The 18,009-nt window shown below is 45.2% G+C and overlaps 1 protein-coding gene across 1 annotated transcript in view; it reads left to right on the plus strand.

Moving 5' to 3' along the window:
- The window catches only part of LOC146833555 (uncharacterized), a 453,674-nt gene that overhangs the window by 419,306 nt on the left and 16,359 nt on the right, over positions 1–18,009 (plus strand). The window contains exon 8 of the mRNA XM_085600079.1: positions 12,410–12,475. Within this exon, the coding sequence (XP_085456205.1) occupies positions 12,410–12,475 (66 nt within the window). The remainder of the gene's footprint in view (positions 1–12,409; positions 12,476–18,009) is intronic.

The raw sequence follows: 18,009 nt of genomic DNA on the forward strand, positions 1-18,009 counted from the left end.
TGAGTGCAACACAATACCCGTGACCTCCTGCATCACCACGTGAATCTGCTTCCACAATTCCGCAATCATACCACACTCCCATATAATGTGCAGAAAGGTGCCCACCATCCCGCAGCCCCTCTTACACAGCCCATCCTCGGAGAAACCCATGTGGACCAACCGGGGGCCAGTGACATAGACTCTGTGGAGTATCTTAAGCTGGACCAGCCGCAGCCTGGCGGGGATGGCAACCTCTTTCGGGGAGGAGACAGCGTACTGCCAGTCCTCATCGTCCAGCTCAAGACCGTCTCTAGTCCACTGGTCCCGCACCCCCAGGAGGAGATCGGTACGAACGTTCACCAGCTTCTTGTAAATGAGAGAGATTGTGCTCTCTGGCACATGGCCGTCCAAGATCCGGTCCTCCAGCGGAGAGGATTCAGGCACCTTCTCCCCCTCAACGAGGACCGACCGCAGCGCATGGCGTACCTGCGCGTACCGGAAGTATTCCGTGCCCTCAAGCGCATATTCCGTCTGCAGCTCTTTAAATGACTTAATCCGCCCCTTGGCTAGCATGTCTCCCACCCTGGAGATACCAATCAGGTCCCATTTGTCGAAACCCTTAGAATGCCAGAGTTTCCCTAGCAGGTCCGAGTCAAACAACGGAGTGGCCAGTGTGAGTCTATCCTTCCACCCCAGGGAGTTCGTGACTGCCTTCCACACGTGCACCGCCACCCCGGTCGGCCCCGTGAGGGACCCAGCCGGGGGCCTTGAATAAAGTGCTCTATAGTAGCCACCACCCCGCAGCAACCACCGGTCCATAGCAAAGCCGGGGCTAAGCGCAGGACCGTAGACTCCGTGATTGATCGCGCTCAGCTGGGAGGCCCAATAGTATCTCCGGATGTCGGGAAGCGCGATACCCCCGTCGTACCAAGGGAGAGTTAATTTTGCTATCGCTATACGCGGGCGGCCGTCCCACAGCAGCGAACGCTGTAGACTCTCGACCTCCCGAAAGTAACTGGCCGGGACCAGCTCCTGGGTGTTCTGCAAGGCATAGAGAAAACGGGGAAGAGACATCATTTTAAAGAGCGCCGCACGGCCGAGGAGGGAGAGCGGCAGCCGCCTCCAGCCTGCCACGTCCCGCCGCAGGCGCGCCAACGGAGGGAGCAGGTTTCGCTCATACCGCACCGTGGGGTCGGCCGAAATATAGATCCCAAGATACAGGAAGCCCTCCCGTGCGATCTGGATCGGGCAAGTCCGCGGGGGAACCGGGACGTCTCCACACAAGGCGTACAAATATGACTTACCCCAGTTGATGGTGAGCCCCGAGTTCCTCCCGAAGGAAGTCAAGATGTCGCAGACAACTATAAGGGACTTCCGGGGTGAGGTAAGATAGAGCAGAATGTCGTCGGCATAGAGGGAAATGCGGTCCTCGTGGTCGGGGGACCAGCGAATCCCCCTCACGTCTGGGTGCCACCGTATCCATGCCGCAAGCGGCTCGAGGGCGAGAGCGAACAACAGCGGCGAGAGGGGGCAACCCTGCCTGGTACCCCGTCCCAAGTCAAAGGGACTGGAGGCCCTCCCGTTAACCGCAACTTTGGCAAGAGGTCCTTCGTATAAGAGCCTCACCCAGCCCACAAATCCGGGCCCGAAGCCGAACTTCGCGAGCGCGGCCCACAAATATGCCCACTCAACCGTGTCGAATGCCATTGTTGCGTCGAGCGCCGCCACCACGGCCGGTTCCCGCATCGTCCCGGCCCTCGCGATCACACCATGAATGCGCCTAAGATTGGTCATCTGCTTTCTTAAGGAAAAAGATCTCTTACACCTTGTTGTGTCCCTCTAGCCACACAGGAGGTTAGGCAACTGAGTCCACTTATTTGTACTGGGTAAAAGTGGTAGCAGGTCCAGCCTTACAAGCCCCCACCTCCACAGGTCTCAAACTGTAGGTGCAGTCCTTCTTCAGTTCTTTCACAGGTTCAGAAAATATTTTGAGGAGGGTACCTTGGGGTGCGACACTTATGCCAGGTACCAGCTGTTGCGTGGGGGTGACTCCTGGCTCCTTCCTGACCAATGTGTTAAAAGTTCCAATGGGCACCCCTACTCCCTTTTGCCCTACTGCAATCAATCCCACAATGCACCTTTCTATCAAAATCTGAGAGGGGAAAACCCTTCTTCCCGTTTGCAGAGTTGGTGTGCTCACCCAGAGGTGTGGCCAGGGTATGAGCAATCCCCTCCTCTATGGTCAATCAAAACCTGTTCTGCGGTAGCTCTCCTCCCACAGGGCCTTGTGCCAGCCTGATAGGGTGACAGAGGATGTCGCCCGTCATTTTCTTTGACAATACATTTCTACATGTCCCATTTTCAAATACCATGCACCCTACCTTGTGGGATACAAGGCTTACCTAGGGGTGACATATTAATATTTAAAAGGAAGGTTATCCCCCATTAAATGGATAATTTTGACAGATTGGGTTGTAAGTATAAACAGCAGCAGTCAAGCTACAACGGTAGGCCTGAATCCATGATCCATTGTCACACTAGTGGATGACACAAGAAGCACTGCAGTCCACAGGTGACATTAACTTTCTATAACATTATTTTCTGCACCTTACATTATGGACACCAATTAAGCCAATTAGATGTTAGCCAACCTAATCATGTTTTTGGGGTCAGAGCACATGCACTAGGGCCTTGAGAGCACTATACCAGTGCACAGAGTCAAAGGCCACCATCATCAGTTTAAAAAAATGGGGGTGACCACATAAAAAAGGTCATTTTCTAACTCTTGAGAGTACCAGAATGGCTTAGCAGGTTATGTAAGTGGAGGAGCCTTGACTACCCACCACATGACCAGGATACAGTCGTGGAACCAAAAACGAAGGTCCGCCTCCTATAGTAGAGATGCAGGGAGCCAGGATGACTTGAAATGTTTGAAGCCGAAACAGGTATTCCAAAGTGTCTGTAAGCAAAGCCCAGTAACTGCGGAACGAAGGCTTAACCTGAGTTTTCTTACCACCTGAGGGAACCGAAGGCGAGCAAAACAAACCAGGTGCAAGAAAAGCAAACAGTGTAAACTGTGTGACCATAATAAAGAATCCATTAACCACTGTTGCCATGCAAAGTGTAATGCTCTGACCGGTGCTCAGCTCTTACTGATTCAGAAGTGTGCAAAATATTTTGCTCCTTCCATAATCTTTTAGCTCTTTCAGAATGCTTTGGCTCTTTCCACCTTGCCCTGGAAATGGTGGTCTATGCCACCTTGTGGCTCCACCCTTCTTTGCTTCCCCAGCTGCCACTGGGGTGTCTGCACAGTCTCAAAGGCCGGCCCATAGCAAGCTTGTATTTTGGAGCCTGAGAAATGTGATTGTGTTTGTGCGACACTAGGCACAATCCCCGGAATGCATGAACTCCAGGATTATTGACAGCATCTAACACCCCTGCTTCCCTGGACCTCAGACCTTGAGCAGTGAGATTGGGCTCTGCGTACCACCGTTTGTGGGCCTCAAAACTGCACTGTGCATGGCTTTTAGCTGTGCGCAGTGGGGTTCGGGCAATGAGGATGACTTCCAGGAACCTGATGTCCGATTATACCTACCCTTTTTATTTTTTTATTTATTTTATTGTGATTTGGAAGTCCGAAGAATTCCACATAAAAATACAACTTAAGAACAACATTACACTCCATAAAAATTACCAGTACTAAATTCATCATAACAAGCACAAATAAACATATCAGTAGCAGCCATTTTATAACTTTTCGAGTGCCAAGATGAGTGATCCATAAAAAGTCAAATTACTATGGATGAATACTTGCGGACTTATACAAAATTTATAATCTAATACTATCATAAAACTTTCAGAATTAAACCTTATTTTAAAATGCGAGAATTTGACAGTTCGCCATACAGTACTAGATAACGAGCAGAGTAACCATGTGGTGAAAAACGATAATTTGTCTATTCACTAAACAGTACAATATAACCAGCAGCATAATAACAGTGCCAGAGTATTTAAATACTTTAAAGAGCCATTTTCGGCGTGAAAAGCACGATTATTAGCAGCAAAACAAGGGTTTAGTAAGGTACAAGCGATCATACAGGACACATAACTAGCAGCAAAAAGGTTTGTAAAAGTGCACGTGCTCAGTTGTGTACATAATAAATCAGCCTCTTATGTTTCTTAACCTTGAGGCTGAAAGGTCAAAAAAGTGCAAGTGCTCAGAACATACATATTAAATCAATCAATACTGCTCTAATATATATTTAAAAATTGTTTAAAAAAGCTAAAAAATTGCTGGGGTGGCAAAACGGAATATTGCGAGCGCTTGGGGGGCGGCCGCGCCCCCGCAAAGTGACCAGTGGCTCAGGGATCTGGACTGGTGTCAGAGGGCGTAGGAAACTGTCTATAAGTCCAGAGGTTGCGTGAAGAAATGGAGGAGGGTGTGGGGCCCATGGTGCAAGTACCGAACCTCGAGAGGCGGGGGGGGGGGCAGTTGTAGCAGGACCCTTTGGTAACTCTCTCGATCCTCAATTCTGTAACGTTATACTGTTGGTTTACGAGCCTTTTGATTACTGCTATGTCATGTATAAGATCTTGAGCAATGTTAATAAAAAAAAGATTTAAAAAAAAAAAAAAAAACTAAAGAATTTAAAACACATAAGTTCAGATGGGGGTGACAGCAGACAATTCCGGGCCTCTTCTGCTGTGGCGATATTATACTTTAAAAAAGAATTCCTTAGGTATCTGCGACGTATTGAATGTAATGCGGGACATGATTTAAGTCTTGTATACTGGAATTACATAAATGACAATATCTTTCATGTCTAGCAATACCCTCCCAAGCTCCTGTTATAATTCTTAGAGGACGTAAATTCAGTCTAAGCAGCAGAATCACCCTACGTACTCCATGTTTAAGATTCCATTAGACATAAGGTTGGGGTTTTTTGCCAATACTACTCCCCACAATACAGTCATTATTACTATTCTCTGTGCACATTTTAGTATCTCTTTCACGAGAAACCCCATAGATTGTTTTCTTAATTCTGATTTTCAGAGCCCATTTACAGAGGACCGCCGCCCCATCCTTATCTAAGCCGAACATTGTTATAGCTTTTAGATAATTCCCAAAAAGAGCACTCTTTTCTTTCATATTTTCAAATATTTCTCTGTACAATGCTACCCATAGCGGATTCTCTGAGCTATTTAACAATGCATTGCTCCATCTTAAGCACGCAGCCATCGATAGCACATAAGTGGAGAGTAAACCAAATTTAAGCCTAAGCACTGCAATAGGTGCAGCGCGATTCAAATTAAAAATATGGCGCCAGATTTGCCCTTCCACTTTCTCAAATTTGTCCCACTCTTGTGCATCTATTATTTCGCTAGCATAGTTCAGTGTGGGAGGAATCTTTATTTTGTAGACTGATATGATATGTGAAAAGTGTCTTTTCTCGCAGTGTGTGTACAAACGGTTAATTGCAAAGGCTTGTGAAATAGCTTTGCCTTTGCAATGATCCATATGATTGCTAGCTGAGCACCTGTTTGTGAATATTTTTCCTAGATATAGAATTTTACTACGTCCAGTTTCTCTTTTCCCAAAAACCAATTCAAGTTTTTTCTGACCTTACATCCTTGATAACTAAAAATCATGACTTTTTATTTTTAAATAGTATTCTTCTGTATACCTGATCAACTTGGTGAGTCGTCTTTGTAGTCCTATTGGGGTTAACTCCATTATTATGGCGTCATCTGCATATAGCAGACAGCTCAGCTCTAAATTTCCTAATTTAGGGGACCCCCTTTACTGAGCCCCACTCTTCTTGGCAAATCATTAATATAAATAGAAAAAAGTAAAGGGGCCAAAAGGCACCCCTGCTTCAACCCATTATTAGTTACTATTTTTCTCGAGAGGCCTTGTGTTCCTCCTAATAAAACCTGAGTCCAAGTGGAGGAGTGAAGAGCAATAACTAATCGTAAAAGATTCCCTGGTATCTCCATGGTGACCAATTTCCACCACAGCTTTCCCCGATCTACCCTGTCGAATGCTGTGGAGAAATCTATAAAAGCCGCATTTAACAGCATTCCCCGACTTACTGGATATTTTTCGGTTAAGGTTTGCAAGGCGGTGATATAATCCAAGGTGCCACTATTTTTACGAAATCCTGTTTGTTCTAAGGGAATAAAATTATTTCCAAATGCCTAATCTTGCAGATGAGTGAAGATGCTCTTTGCAAATAATTTCCCAGTTGCATCCAGGAGAGAAATCTGTCTAAAACTGGCAGGTGAATTTTTTGGACCCTTTTTATACAGTGGAATAATTATACTTCCCTTCCAAGATTGTGGGATATCACTATGGTTATAACAATGGACAAACAGTGGATGTAGAAATGGTGCCCACTCTTCACCATCCTGTTTTATTATGGCAATTGGTACGTCATCTAGGCCCAGTACGCTGGAATATCTTGCCCCTTTATTGTAACCCTCAATCTCTAAGCATGATGGTGCACCATAATCGCTCCCCACGGTCGGGGCAGTGCTAAGCTCTAGATTCTGCCCAACTGCTGGATTTGAGGCATAAAGCTGGGAAATATACGTAGACCATTCTGCTTCTGGTATTAAAATAGGTTTTGACTTCTATCTCCCATCACAAAATTTTGCAATCAGTGCCCAATACTTCCTAGTATCTCCAGACAGGGCAACCTCTTGAAGTCTAACCCATTTTGAGTCTTCAACCCTACTACGATCCGATATCATTTTCCTTTTCCGTACTTGTTTCAGTCTATTAATTTCTCTTTGCCTTTGTATCGTGGGCAGCCTAAATTGATCTCTAATTAAAGTGTTCATTTCCCGATTCAATTATTTAATTTCACTTGATATAGATACTAATGGTGCAAAAGTGATGACTTGCTTCTTTCTTCCTAAGGTTCTAATTGCAGTCAAGATTCTCTCAAACCTGTGAACAGGGGTTTCTTGGGTGCTCGTAAAGGCAGTATTTTCAAAGACCCTCCAAAAATTTGGGAGCGCATTATTTTACCAGCAAGTGCACCCGTTATTGCGATTGTATAAGACCTTTTTATACCTCTGGTTCCAGAGTTCAGGCTTCTCAATTCCCATATCTACATTAACGGCTAAAATACTGTGGTCACTCATATTTGTGGAAAATACCTTAAATTGAGTGCATACATTAAATAGTTGGTAAGATACCGCCATGTAATCAATTAGGGAGTGATCATATGCGCCCCGAAAAGTATAAACAGCAGGGGAGTCCTCTGGAAATCTACCATTTAATGTTACAAGGTCTAAAATTCTGAGATTATGCAGAAGTAACAAGCCTCGTTTATCTGATTTTAAATGGACTGGCAATACAGAATCTGGAATGGACCATACTTCCTCCAATTCAAGGTTTGAAAAGGACATAACTGCACTGTTGGATAATTTTGCATTAAAGTCACCCACCATCATAATCGGTAAGCATTCTTCAGTGTTACTTAACATTTGCACAAAAATACAGATTGAATCGACCAATGGGTTTGACGCTCTCCCAGGAGGAATATACACGTTTACCAGTAAAAGAAAAACTGCTTGCCCCAAGTTATCTTCACCAATCCTCAACTTCACTCCAATGCAACATTTTGATGGATACTTATGGATCACAGGATCCCATCTCATGGCACCGCTGAGTAAAATAGCTAAACCACCACTAGCATGCCCTTTTACAGATGTTTTTGCTATACAACAATACACATAAAAGTTCTCAAACTGAATTTGGGGTCATATTCTAATAATGATTTAAGCTTGCAGCTCCTTTTTCCTACCCCCGCTACGTTCCAGGATAGGATTCTTCCCAATTGGCTACCCCCGTGCTTTGGGCTTTGTAGTGGTTATTTCTGACCCATTCAGGGTACCAGCTACCCAACTCCACTTAGCCACCTCATTCTCCACATTGGGACTACTAAGCCTTCGGACTTCGGGACCTAAAATGTTAATTTCTCTGTTTCGTAGATTTCTCCCTACCGTTATTTTAATGTCTTTAAGGTTTATAGGGATTTTTGTGCCCTCAACTGACCTTAACGAGGGAGTGCTGCAAAGTGCAATGGGCACCGGTCCACAGGTCCTCAAGGCCGCAGGTCCGCAGAGAGCCTCAGTACCTCGAAGCCACCTGCTCAACTCCAGACTCTCACTTTTTTTTTTCACCCCTCGCTGTAGCTGTAGCAAAAACTGTGGGCAGAGTGCCAGGACGCAGTCACTGGTCTCTTCCACTAGAGGATCTTCAGATAGGACTTGTCGTTCGCTTTACTTCGACCACTTAGCTCACGAGGCAGCTCAAGTAACTGCAAGACACAACAGTATTCAATGTCAGTGCTGTGCCAGTGTTCATCTGCCAGTGCTCAGTGCCCGCCTGCCTTAGGCTTCAAGGGTGTTTCATTATGCACGCCACCGCCGCCTCCGCCAGTGGCTGCCACTGGCGTGGTCCACTACCGCTTCCTTTGACTGCCACTGACCTCAGCCCGTCCTCCGCCTCCGCCTCCCGCTGTGTGCGGGGCCGTAGAGATGCGGGGTCGCACAGTTGCTCCGGTAGCCGCGGCCGCCACCGCCTCCTGCTATGGACAGGGCCGCAGAGATGCAGGGTCGCACAGTCGATCCGGCGGCCGCAGACACGGACACAGATAGGCCATGAGCAGCTAGCTCCGGTGCCGACACTGCTTCAATGCCCAACGCCCTGTTTGGCTTGGCTCAGCTCAATGCATAACGCCGAACAGCCGCTCAGGCACTCCAACCCAACCCAACGCAACGCACCAACGGTCTAACGGTCCTCTGAGCCGGAAACGGAATACCTACCCCCTCGCCCACTGTGCAGGAGTGGGGCACAGCACTTACATGCCACCCTCTGCAGGTGTCCAACCTATACTTGCACTGCCTGTTGATACTGTGTTCCTACATGATGGCGCGCTTGAAGGTTGTCTTGCATGATGTATACCCATGATGTAGAGGTGTGTGTACAATCTAGTATTAGATTTGTATTGAAAGTATACACTTCCAGTACAATATCCTATACATATTCTGAAACATTCCACACAAAGCACTTGAGCTCTACATTGCAGGGCACATGCAATGTGAGGAAATTTGAGGCAATGAAAACATTTCTCCTTGTTAGGACCTGATTAAAGGAGGTGTTATTTTTTTTACATAAAGCCCGGTCTGCATACTTCAGTAGATCAAGCTACATGTTAACACTAAGGGTGCCTACGCTGATCTGCTATAGTTATAACCAAGTAATGGACTCTTGATGTAAAGCAGCACAAAGGGCTATATGGAAGAGCAGCTTACTAGTACAAAATACCTTTTCCACTGGAAAGTAAAAACCTGTACTGCTCTGCACTACTTTGCATGACCACATGCCACAGCAAAACGGTTATAAATATGGCACTGAGTGTCTGGCAGGAACTTAGCATGGTTAATGCACCTGTAGGTAATCTTTGCAGAATCACATCTGCTCAGCATTTAATTTTAAAACTCAATAATGACCAACTCTTAAATTGAAACTTTCTGAATCTTTCTTGATTTTCTTTATAAAATATGTAGTTGTCTGGTTAAGGCACCTATCACTGTATCTCACGTATAACACTTTACAGAGAATCTTGTGAGAAGAGAATGGAAAATGGGTATCCGGCATTATTCTACTTTTGCACCTTCACTAGGTGTCTCATTGCAAATCTCATTTACATATTGGGCATCTGAACATCTGATTTTTCCAATCCAAGAGAGGTCACTGGTCTCTGTGATCCAGTAGTTGATCCCTCTGCTCTCACCAAGTATTTACAGAGAGGGTCTCATATATCCTGGGGCCTAGAGGTGAGGGGCTCCTGTTCCACATAGATCTCTGACCATTCGTTGCATGGGATCAGATCTCTGATCAAATCATCCATCTTGTGGACATCGATTGCGCCCCAATGAATGGCCACTACGCGCTTCGCAAGCAGCAACACCATGGCCATTAACCTACAAGAAAGTGGTATCATTTTGACATAGCTCAGCAATGCCATCATCGGCTTGGGTACCACACCAATTACCCTCATGCAGGATATGGATTTGAAGACATCATCCCAAAATCCCGATATCGGCCCACCCGTTCAAGCTAGGTGTATGAAATCTGTGTGGCTGTGTGGCAGCGGGGGCATTTGTGTGATTTTCTCAGGTCTATCCTATTGTGTTTTACCAACGAAAACCTTCATAAGCACATTCAATTACATCTCTTCCCTCATCCAGTTTATGAACAGATCTCCAGGCCCAGGCTGAAAAATATTAGCGGTAAGCTTTTTTTAAGCAGTTGCTTCAAAACAGTTGCTTGACCTTGGCAAAACCTTAATATCTTTACACTGTAAGAAAAAGTCCCTTTCTTCTTTATACCAGTTGCTAAAGTTACCAGATCAGATCATGTTATCAGTTTCTAGCCAGGTCAAAAGTTCACCATGCATATTCTGTTATTCAGCAGACTGAATCTAATAAATTATTGATAGTCCTTGGTATAATTCACAGAACTCCACCATCATGCTTCTTGTGTAGATAATTGTCCCCTTCTGACTACAAGGGAGTCCCTTAGGGACCTCTATCATGGGCATGGTGGTAAGGGTGTGCTCAGTCTGTCTCCATATGTGCCCTTAAGATGTTTGGTTCAGTAAACAGGATCGCGTCTCCACGTCTTGCAATGGCAACTGCAACATTTTCGCCTGATGTTACTGCCAGCCAATCGCATCACTTTGGTACTGCAGATCCTTTCCAGGATCAGCTGTACTTAATTGGCCATTAGGTGAAAGAGCTTTCTTGGCCAATCAAATCACAGTATTTTTTTCAAAAACTTTTGGTCACACAGAGGCTCACATTTCTGCATCCACAGAACTTTGAGAATTAATTGTCCAAATAGCTCTTAAATGTAACCTCTCCATGCCCAACTCAAGCATCTTTTTAAGTGAGAATTTCTTAGAAACTGCTGAACAAATTTACACTGAATCAGCACATCCAAAATCCTTGAGTAAAGTTCTACGTTCGTACCAAATTTGGTTTAATTCCATTCAGCCATTTTTTCTGTATAATAGGCAATGAAGGTTGCAGGAATTAAAATGGGAAATGGAACTTTTGGGACAGCCAATTTTTGTTAGCCTCCAACTGAAAGATCTGCACAAAACTTACATTGAGGAACAAAAAGTGGATGTACTATTTTTGGAACGTTTCATGCAGATTCGTCTAATAGCACCAAAGTTATTATGTAACAAACACTTGCTTTCCTATTGAAACTCTGACCTAACCATAACAACACTGGTGCTATCGCTGCCAATGTATATGTAGACACACAGTTAAAAATATTGACATAATAGAAGGAATGTTATCTGCTGTTTCTCATATTGAAAGGGCAGATGATGAAGTTTGTTGGGTAGCCCACGCTTATTGTAATAAATTGCAATGTCTGAGTAAATTCTTCTCCAGAAGTGGATCTGTGATCTATCAGATGATGCCATGCATTCCTGGGCAATGCCCTAGTGTCCTTCCCTCTCCATAAATTGGGGCCTCTTGACATGGATGAATGGGTTTCAGAAAGTTTTTGGGAAATTTGTGGTCAAGTGGGAGTCGCTGGGCTGGGCTGAGAAACCACTGTGGTCAAGCCTGATTGGCTCAGTGGGAGCCACCGCTACAATAGTGGTGGCCATCAGGGCTCAGGTCCAGATGTGTGGTGTGGGGTGGTCTGTATGGGAAGTGTTTGGTGCTCTGATGGACAAGGATGTGTGTGAAAAAGAGACTGGAAGTATCAGGTCCTACCAGTGGCCTTCAAGTGTGAAGAGAAAATATTAAAAGTCATTTAATTTGAAAGATGAAACTTAAAATGCAAATGTAATAAATAGCTCGTAAAATCCACCTATGTCACACCCAAGACTACCTCAACCTTTCCAACCCCTACGCCACGCCTCTGGTCCACTTCCCTCCAACTCCTGTGGTCCTCTGCTATCAAGCTTATTGAGCCTTTTGGTATTCTACCAGAATATTATAGCCAGAATATTGAAGTGTCTGTGTGTGTGTGTGTTTGTGTGTGTGTGTATAGGTAAGTATAGGTTTACTATACTTAACCCATATGTACCTTGGCAATACGTCTTTCAATGAACATGTGGAATTGAGAATGATAAAACTATACTTATCTATGCTTATCCTCACAATACTGTGGTAGTGGATACTCTCACTCAGATTTTTTTGTAGGACTATATTTTTAGATGATATTCTGACACTCAACCGTCTTCAATGACTAAAACCTGCCGCTGTCCTTTACATCCCCGCTTAGAAGCGAGACGTACATTCCTGTTGCACTCTTTTGACCTATATGTGAGTCAGTCAGCGGTCTCATGGTTTTAATTTTCTGCCATCGTCTCCTCTTCTGTCTCCACAGAGGAAGCTGAGAGAGATGGTTAAAGTGGCCACGGCGCTTCTGGAGCACGGCGCCTTCGAGAGCGAGGTGAGTGCCCTGCAACTTCCGGAGCTTTTCAGAATCAGCTTCTCACCCTCACATGAAGGGAACCTTGGTGTATCTGTCACACGGACATAATCTGTTTGTCTCCATATAGCATTCAGCATAGCCCAAGCATCTCACTCTCACACACTTGATCAGTGTCTAGTGCCTCTCCAAATACACGTAGAGAGCTCTTGTGTCTCGGCCACAAAAAAACTCGTGCATACACACACAGCCCAAGTCTCATCATCAGACACAGAGCCTCAATGTCCCAGGGGACTCACAGACAGCTAAGGGATTCACCCTCACACAGGTTGGGTCTAACACACACAGCCAACTGCTTCACCCACACACACTCATACAGAGCACAGGCCCCTCTCTCACACTGGCCACACGTCTCGCTTCCTCCCAATCCTCAGTTATTTCACGCCACATAGACAACCAGAATATCTCATTCTGCCACGTGCAGGCCAAATTACTCCTGCCTGAACACATACACAGCTTTAAAGTCTTCTCCCCCACCTCAAGCATAAGGTCTCACCTTAATACCCACAACAGCACATGTCATGATACGCCACAAATAGCCACAAAGGAATTCATTGGACAGAACCACACACACAAGTGCAGTACACACACCCACACCACATAGAAGGTTTCTGCATTCTCCCAACAACACCAGCCAGCAAACACACAACACCGAAATGTAGAAGAACAAACTGAATCTAGCACTAATAGCACTAGAAAAACATATTACAGTAAGACCTTTTTTGCTTCTACTAGGAACCTAGGAAAACAATCGAAACTCAAAAAGTGATAAAGGCATTTATCACATCTTTGCAACAAATACTAACTTCATGTTTCTTATATCAAACCCCTTTCCTTCCATCACTGATCAACACCCTGGTCATAGGTAAACTGAATTCCTCGAAACAGCTCGCTGGTGGGACTCATGTGGTACTTCGCCTGCGCCTTGAACAAACTATCAATACTGCCACAGTCATTGTATACAACCTTCTCATCCGACCGCCATATGGCAGGAGGCACAGTACAAATTATTAACCCTCCTGCAAAACCATGCTGTGTGTCAGACTATCGAGCTCATAAATGCTGACTTACAAAAATAGTGACTGCAGAAAATTAAGAACAACTATTTTATTAAGGTAAGTAGATGTGGAGTTAAGAATAGTAAATATACACTTATTTTGATGATATAGTGGCAGCCGACATTCTGCAGCTGATATTTTAGTAAGCTGTTATTAGAAACGTAATACTATGGTAGTATACCAAAACCCATAACCAGCACATCACCTTCATATCTTTTTTCAGTTCACACTGGCTGCTTCCTTCTCATTTGCATTGTCAACCAACTGGAGCCCACTTATCGCACCAATTCAAGTCCCCTCAAGAGTCAAATCACTTGAAATGCTCGGTTCTCTACTATGAAATGCACTGCCAGGTCATATTTTAGATACCTCCTCCATTCAGCACTTCAAGTGTACCTCAAGAGTAATTTCTCAGAATTAGAAAGCCCAGACCAGACATTCTCATTTCTATCCAATCGTATCCAAGAATAGCTATTTGCATACTGTAACAAATTGGGATATTAGCTGAGGGGTAAGTACCCACCTTAAGTAATAATCACAATAATTGCAATAATGCAATAGTACAGGCCTCTTGTACCTTATTATATTCCAGTAGCGTAAACAGAAGGTCAGCTTTATGATTCTTGTGAAGTACTGGGAATTTTAAGCCCAGCGGTGCAGGGGAACACACCCTAAGACTTCAGGTTCTTCCTGTTCCAGACCTACAGAAACACAGAGTCTTCTGGGTGAAGTCAAAGATCAGTTTATTGGCTGCAGACCAATTACAGGTATCCGAGAAGTACAACAGCATGTATGTTCTCAGGAGACTGCTTAAAGTTACAGAAACGGGCTTCTCCTTAAATACAAAATATCATGCTTCAGGCACACATTCCTTGTTTTACGATACGGTCATCTACATGTATCTATTACAAACGAAAAGGCAGAGTCATGATGACCATCCCACATTCCAGTTAGGCTAGCCCACAATTATTTACCCAGCGAGGCTCAGATCCCACATCAGATATCAACAGGCCCCAATAAACACGGGCATCTCCTGTTTGGAAAACAAGCCATAAAACAGGAAGAGCCAGGTGTGAAAGAGATTAGCCGGAGGCTTGTGTGGGATGAAAAGACTTTACGGTGTGTCAAACCCTGATGCTAATCATAGGTGGCCGTAGGACGGGGAGCTCGTGAGACCGGACTGACCTGGGGCGGCGGAGCCAAGCTGCCCAGGTCACAGAGAAGTCAAAGGAAGGCACATGTGTTCTAAAGGCCCGTATTTGCTCGTAATAGGTAGCCTATGTGAGGGCAACCATAAGATGGCCACCGCTCTAAGATGGAACCCACGAAGTCAATGTATAATAACGTATACATAGTGCATTTATCGCTAAAACGTTATACAAAGCACTTGTACATACCGCATTGACCATTCGCGGTTCGCTAATACCGGAATAGACAGGGGTAGGGCCCTGTCTCCCACGCGGTCCCAAATTCTAAAGTACCACAGACCCTCCTTTTGCCCTTACATAGGCAATAACTATGCTCACATCAATCCGAGTCTAGGTCAATATTCACGAACTCATGGAGATGTTGCTGTAGCATCATCCTATTACTTAGCTCGTCCCTCGATACAGGTTTCCTTACACATAATGTAGCACAGAGGCCACATATCGCAGGAGCACACTGTATGCACAGACAGAACAGGAAAAGGATGGCTAAGATCATTCCAATGACCATCAGAATCTTCCAACCCCAGGCAGATATCAGTTCCCAGAACCACCCCACCAGTGAACAATCTCCTTTATCCACGTGTATGGATTCAGATATTTTATGCAGTTTGGAGATGGCCTGATAAACTGTTAGAGCGTTATCTGGGATGAAAATGCAACAACTAGATTGGATAACCTTACATACCCCACCGCGGTCTGCAAGTATAACATCTACAACCATGCGGTTCTGCAAAGTCATGAGGCGATCCGCTTGAAGCTCAGCTGTCAAATTACCAAGGGCACCAGCCGTAACATTAACAGTGGATTCAACCACACGAGTCAGTTGTCTCAGGTTCCTACTATTGACCATAGGTCCCCAAAACGGCAGGAAACCCAAAAAGAAATCTCCCGCTTCCTGACCGGCAGTATCCTCCTTACTAATCACGCCTCTCACAACTCTGGTCTTGTGATAGTCAGAGGCAGCAGTAAATGTTGGCGGTAGCAGATTTGCAATATAGCATGTGCCCGAGAAATCAGGGGGCAACCATGTATATGCTCGGTCACTGCAGACAAAATATGTACCCTTGGCAGCCAAAAACGCAGGGGAAAACTGTGACGGAAAGGTGTACGTTTCAGTACAGTCACTTCTTCCCAGTTGAGCTCTTGGATTCTGACCATTACCTTGTAAACAGAACCGACCTATGTGGGGTACGACCCAAATTGGGGATGAGATTTTTCGCTGTCTTTCACCCAGACTAATACTATACCCCGTCGCGTTCCACCCTACATAAGCTCTCAATTCCTCCTTGGGAATAGATGAGTATGCGTCGATATCTCTGCTCATATCGGCAACTCATTTCATTAAAGCTTTATTATCTGTGCTAGGTCTGATGGAACGCGGTTGTCGCGGGGAGTAGGCATCTAGTGCAAAGAGAAACATGGTCTGGAATGCCCATGACGATCCATTGTAACTAAATGGCAGCACTAGATAAGGAATACCCTTATTAATGGTATGTGGCATTAAACCGCACACCAAGCAATTGGTTGTATTCATGACTAGTTGGTGCTGATGCAGGAGCTGAATAAACGAGTTGTTTACAAACTCTGATCGTCTAGCTTGTTCGTGTTCAGGCAGAGGGTGAAAAGAGTGTGAGGAGACAGTAGGAGGAGGTATAGGCTGTACAGTGGGTGCAATGGGCTCTTGAGAGGAGAAGAATACAAATCCTACGGTACACACTATCATACTACATAGTATAAACAGACATAATAATACAAAACGTTTGCTCTTCATTATTTTAAATATTTTCGTTTAAGAGTTCATTTCCACAGCGGGTCTCTCCATCTTGAAAAACTCCATCCTCTAATCGTGCCGCTCGCGGCGGGTGAGTATCTTCTGCTAAGGAGTACGCCTGTCGGTCCAGGGAACGCCCTAGACCAACCAGAACCATTGACCTAACGTCTTCGGCCTGTACCCCAAAGTCTTGGCACCGCGACCCTGCGGCTGAACCCGGATGGTGGTTCGAAAAACAAAAATCAAGAAAGTCCTTCAGATGGGAGAGCTATGATATCAAAAACAATAAGGGTAAGGGAAAGGAATATTTATTTGTCCATAGGCCTTGGTCTCAAATTGTAGTGGAAACGGCCAGGTACTGTGTGATCTTGAAACAAGAGTTCAGGCTCTGTGGTGTCCAATCCAATTGACGGTGGCACAGCTTCTTGCAAAATATCGTCACTTTCTTGTGCTGAAGTGGTGCCTCTTACGCGTGCATCACTAAATGGTACAAAACGAGGTACAGAATCTGTTTCAGAGTCAGCGATACCCTCCTGGACCCACTGGTCATATGGTAGAGGCAAAGGGATCCTCTTGATGTGGGCGCCGTGAATCCAGTTCTTCTTCCCCTTTACTCGAACAGCTGATCTTGTAGACAGAAGTACGAGGTGAGGGCCAATCCAACGGGGCTCATCGTTGCTCTTTCGCTGGAAGTTCTTGATGAGCACCCACGTGCCAGGGTCAATAGGGTGTCCTGGAGCTTCAGAGGCCTGGGGAAGAGTATCATGCACCTGTTGGTGTAAAACACGCAATTTAGCCGTCAATTCAGACAAATAATCAAGCAGTACTGGATGTTTGATTTCGCTGAATTTCGTCGGTCTTGGCACACCCCATACATTGGCCGGGCGGCCAAAAATTATTTCATACGGGCTAAGTCCCACTCGTGAATGCACAGTCATTCTTGTGGATAGGAGTGCTAAAGGCAGAGCGTCAGGCCATTTTAGACCGGAGCTCGCCTGGATTTTGGCTAGTTTTAGCTTCAGAGTGCCATTGTAGCACTCTACTAATCCAGCTGATTGGAGGTGATTTGCAGCGTGGAACTTCTGCTTAATCCCTAATCCCTCACACACATTCTTCATCACTCGACCCACAAATTCACTCCCATTATCACTCCACACCATTCTTGGCATTCCAAACCTAGGAAGAAATTCCTTCACAAGGGCTTTGGCTGTGGATAAAGCAGTGTTGTCTTTTAGGGGATATGCTTCTATCCATTTCGAAAAAGCGCAAACAACAACCAATACATATTTCAAGTTGTTGCACCTCTCCATGTGGATAAAATCTAGCTGCAAAACTTCAAATGGATATGATGGAGGCGCAAAATGACCAGCTGGAGTTGGGGTTCCCCTACCAGGGTTGTACTTCAAACATACCATACAATTCTTGACCACATTCTCTGCACACTTGGGAATTCCAGCA

This window comes from Triturus cristatus, chromosome 4_2 (assembly GCF_964204655.1).
Source record: "Triturus cristatus chromosome 4_2, aTriCri1.1, whole genome shotgun sequence".
Taxonomy (NCBI): domain Eukaryota; kingdom Metazoa; phylum Chordata; class Amphibia; order Caudata; family Salamandridae; genus Triturus; species Triturus cristatus.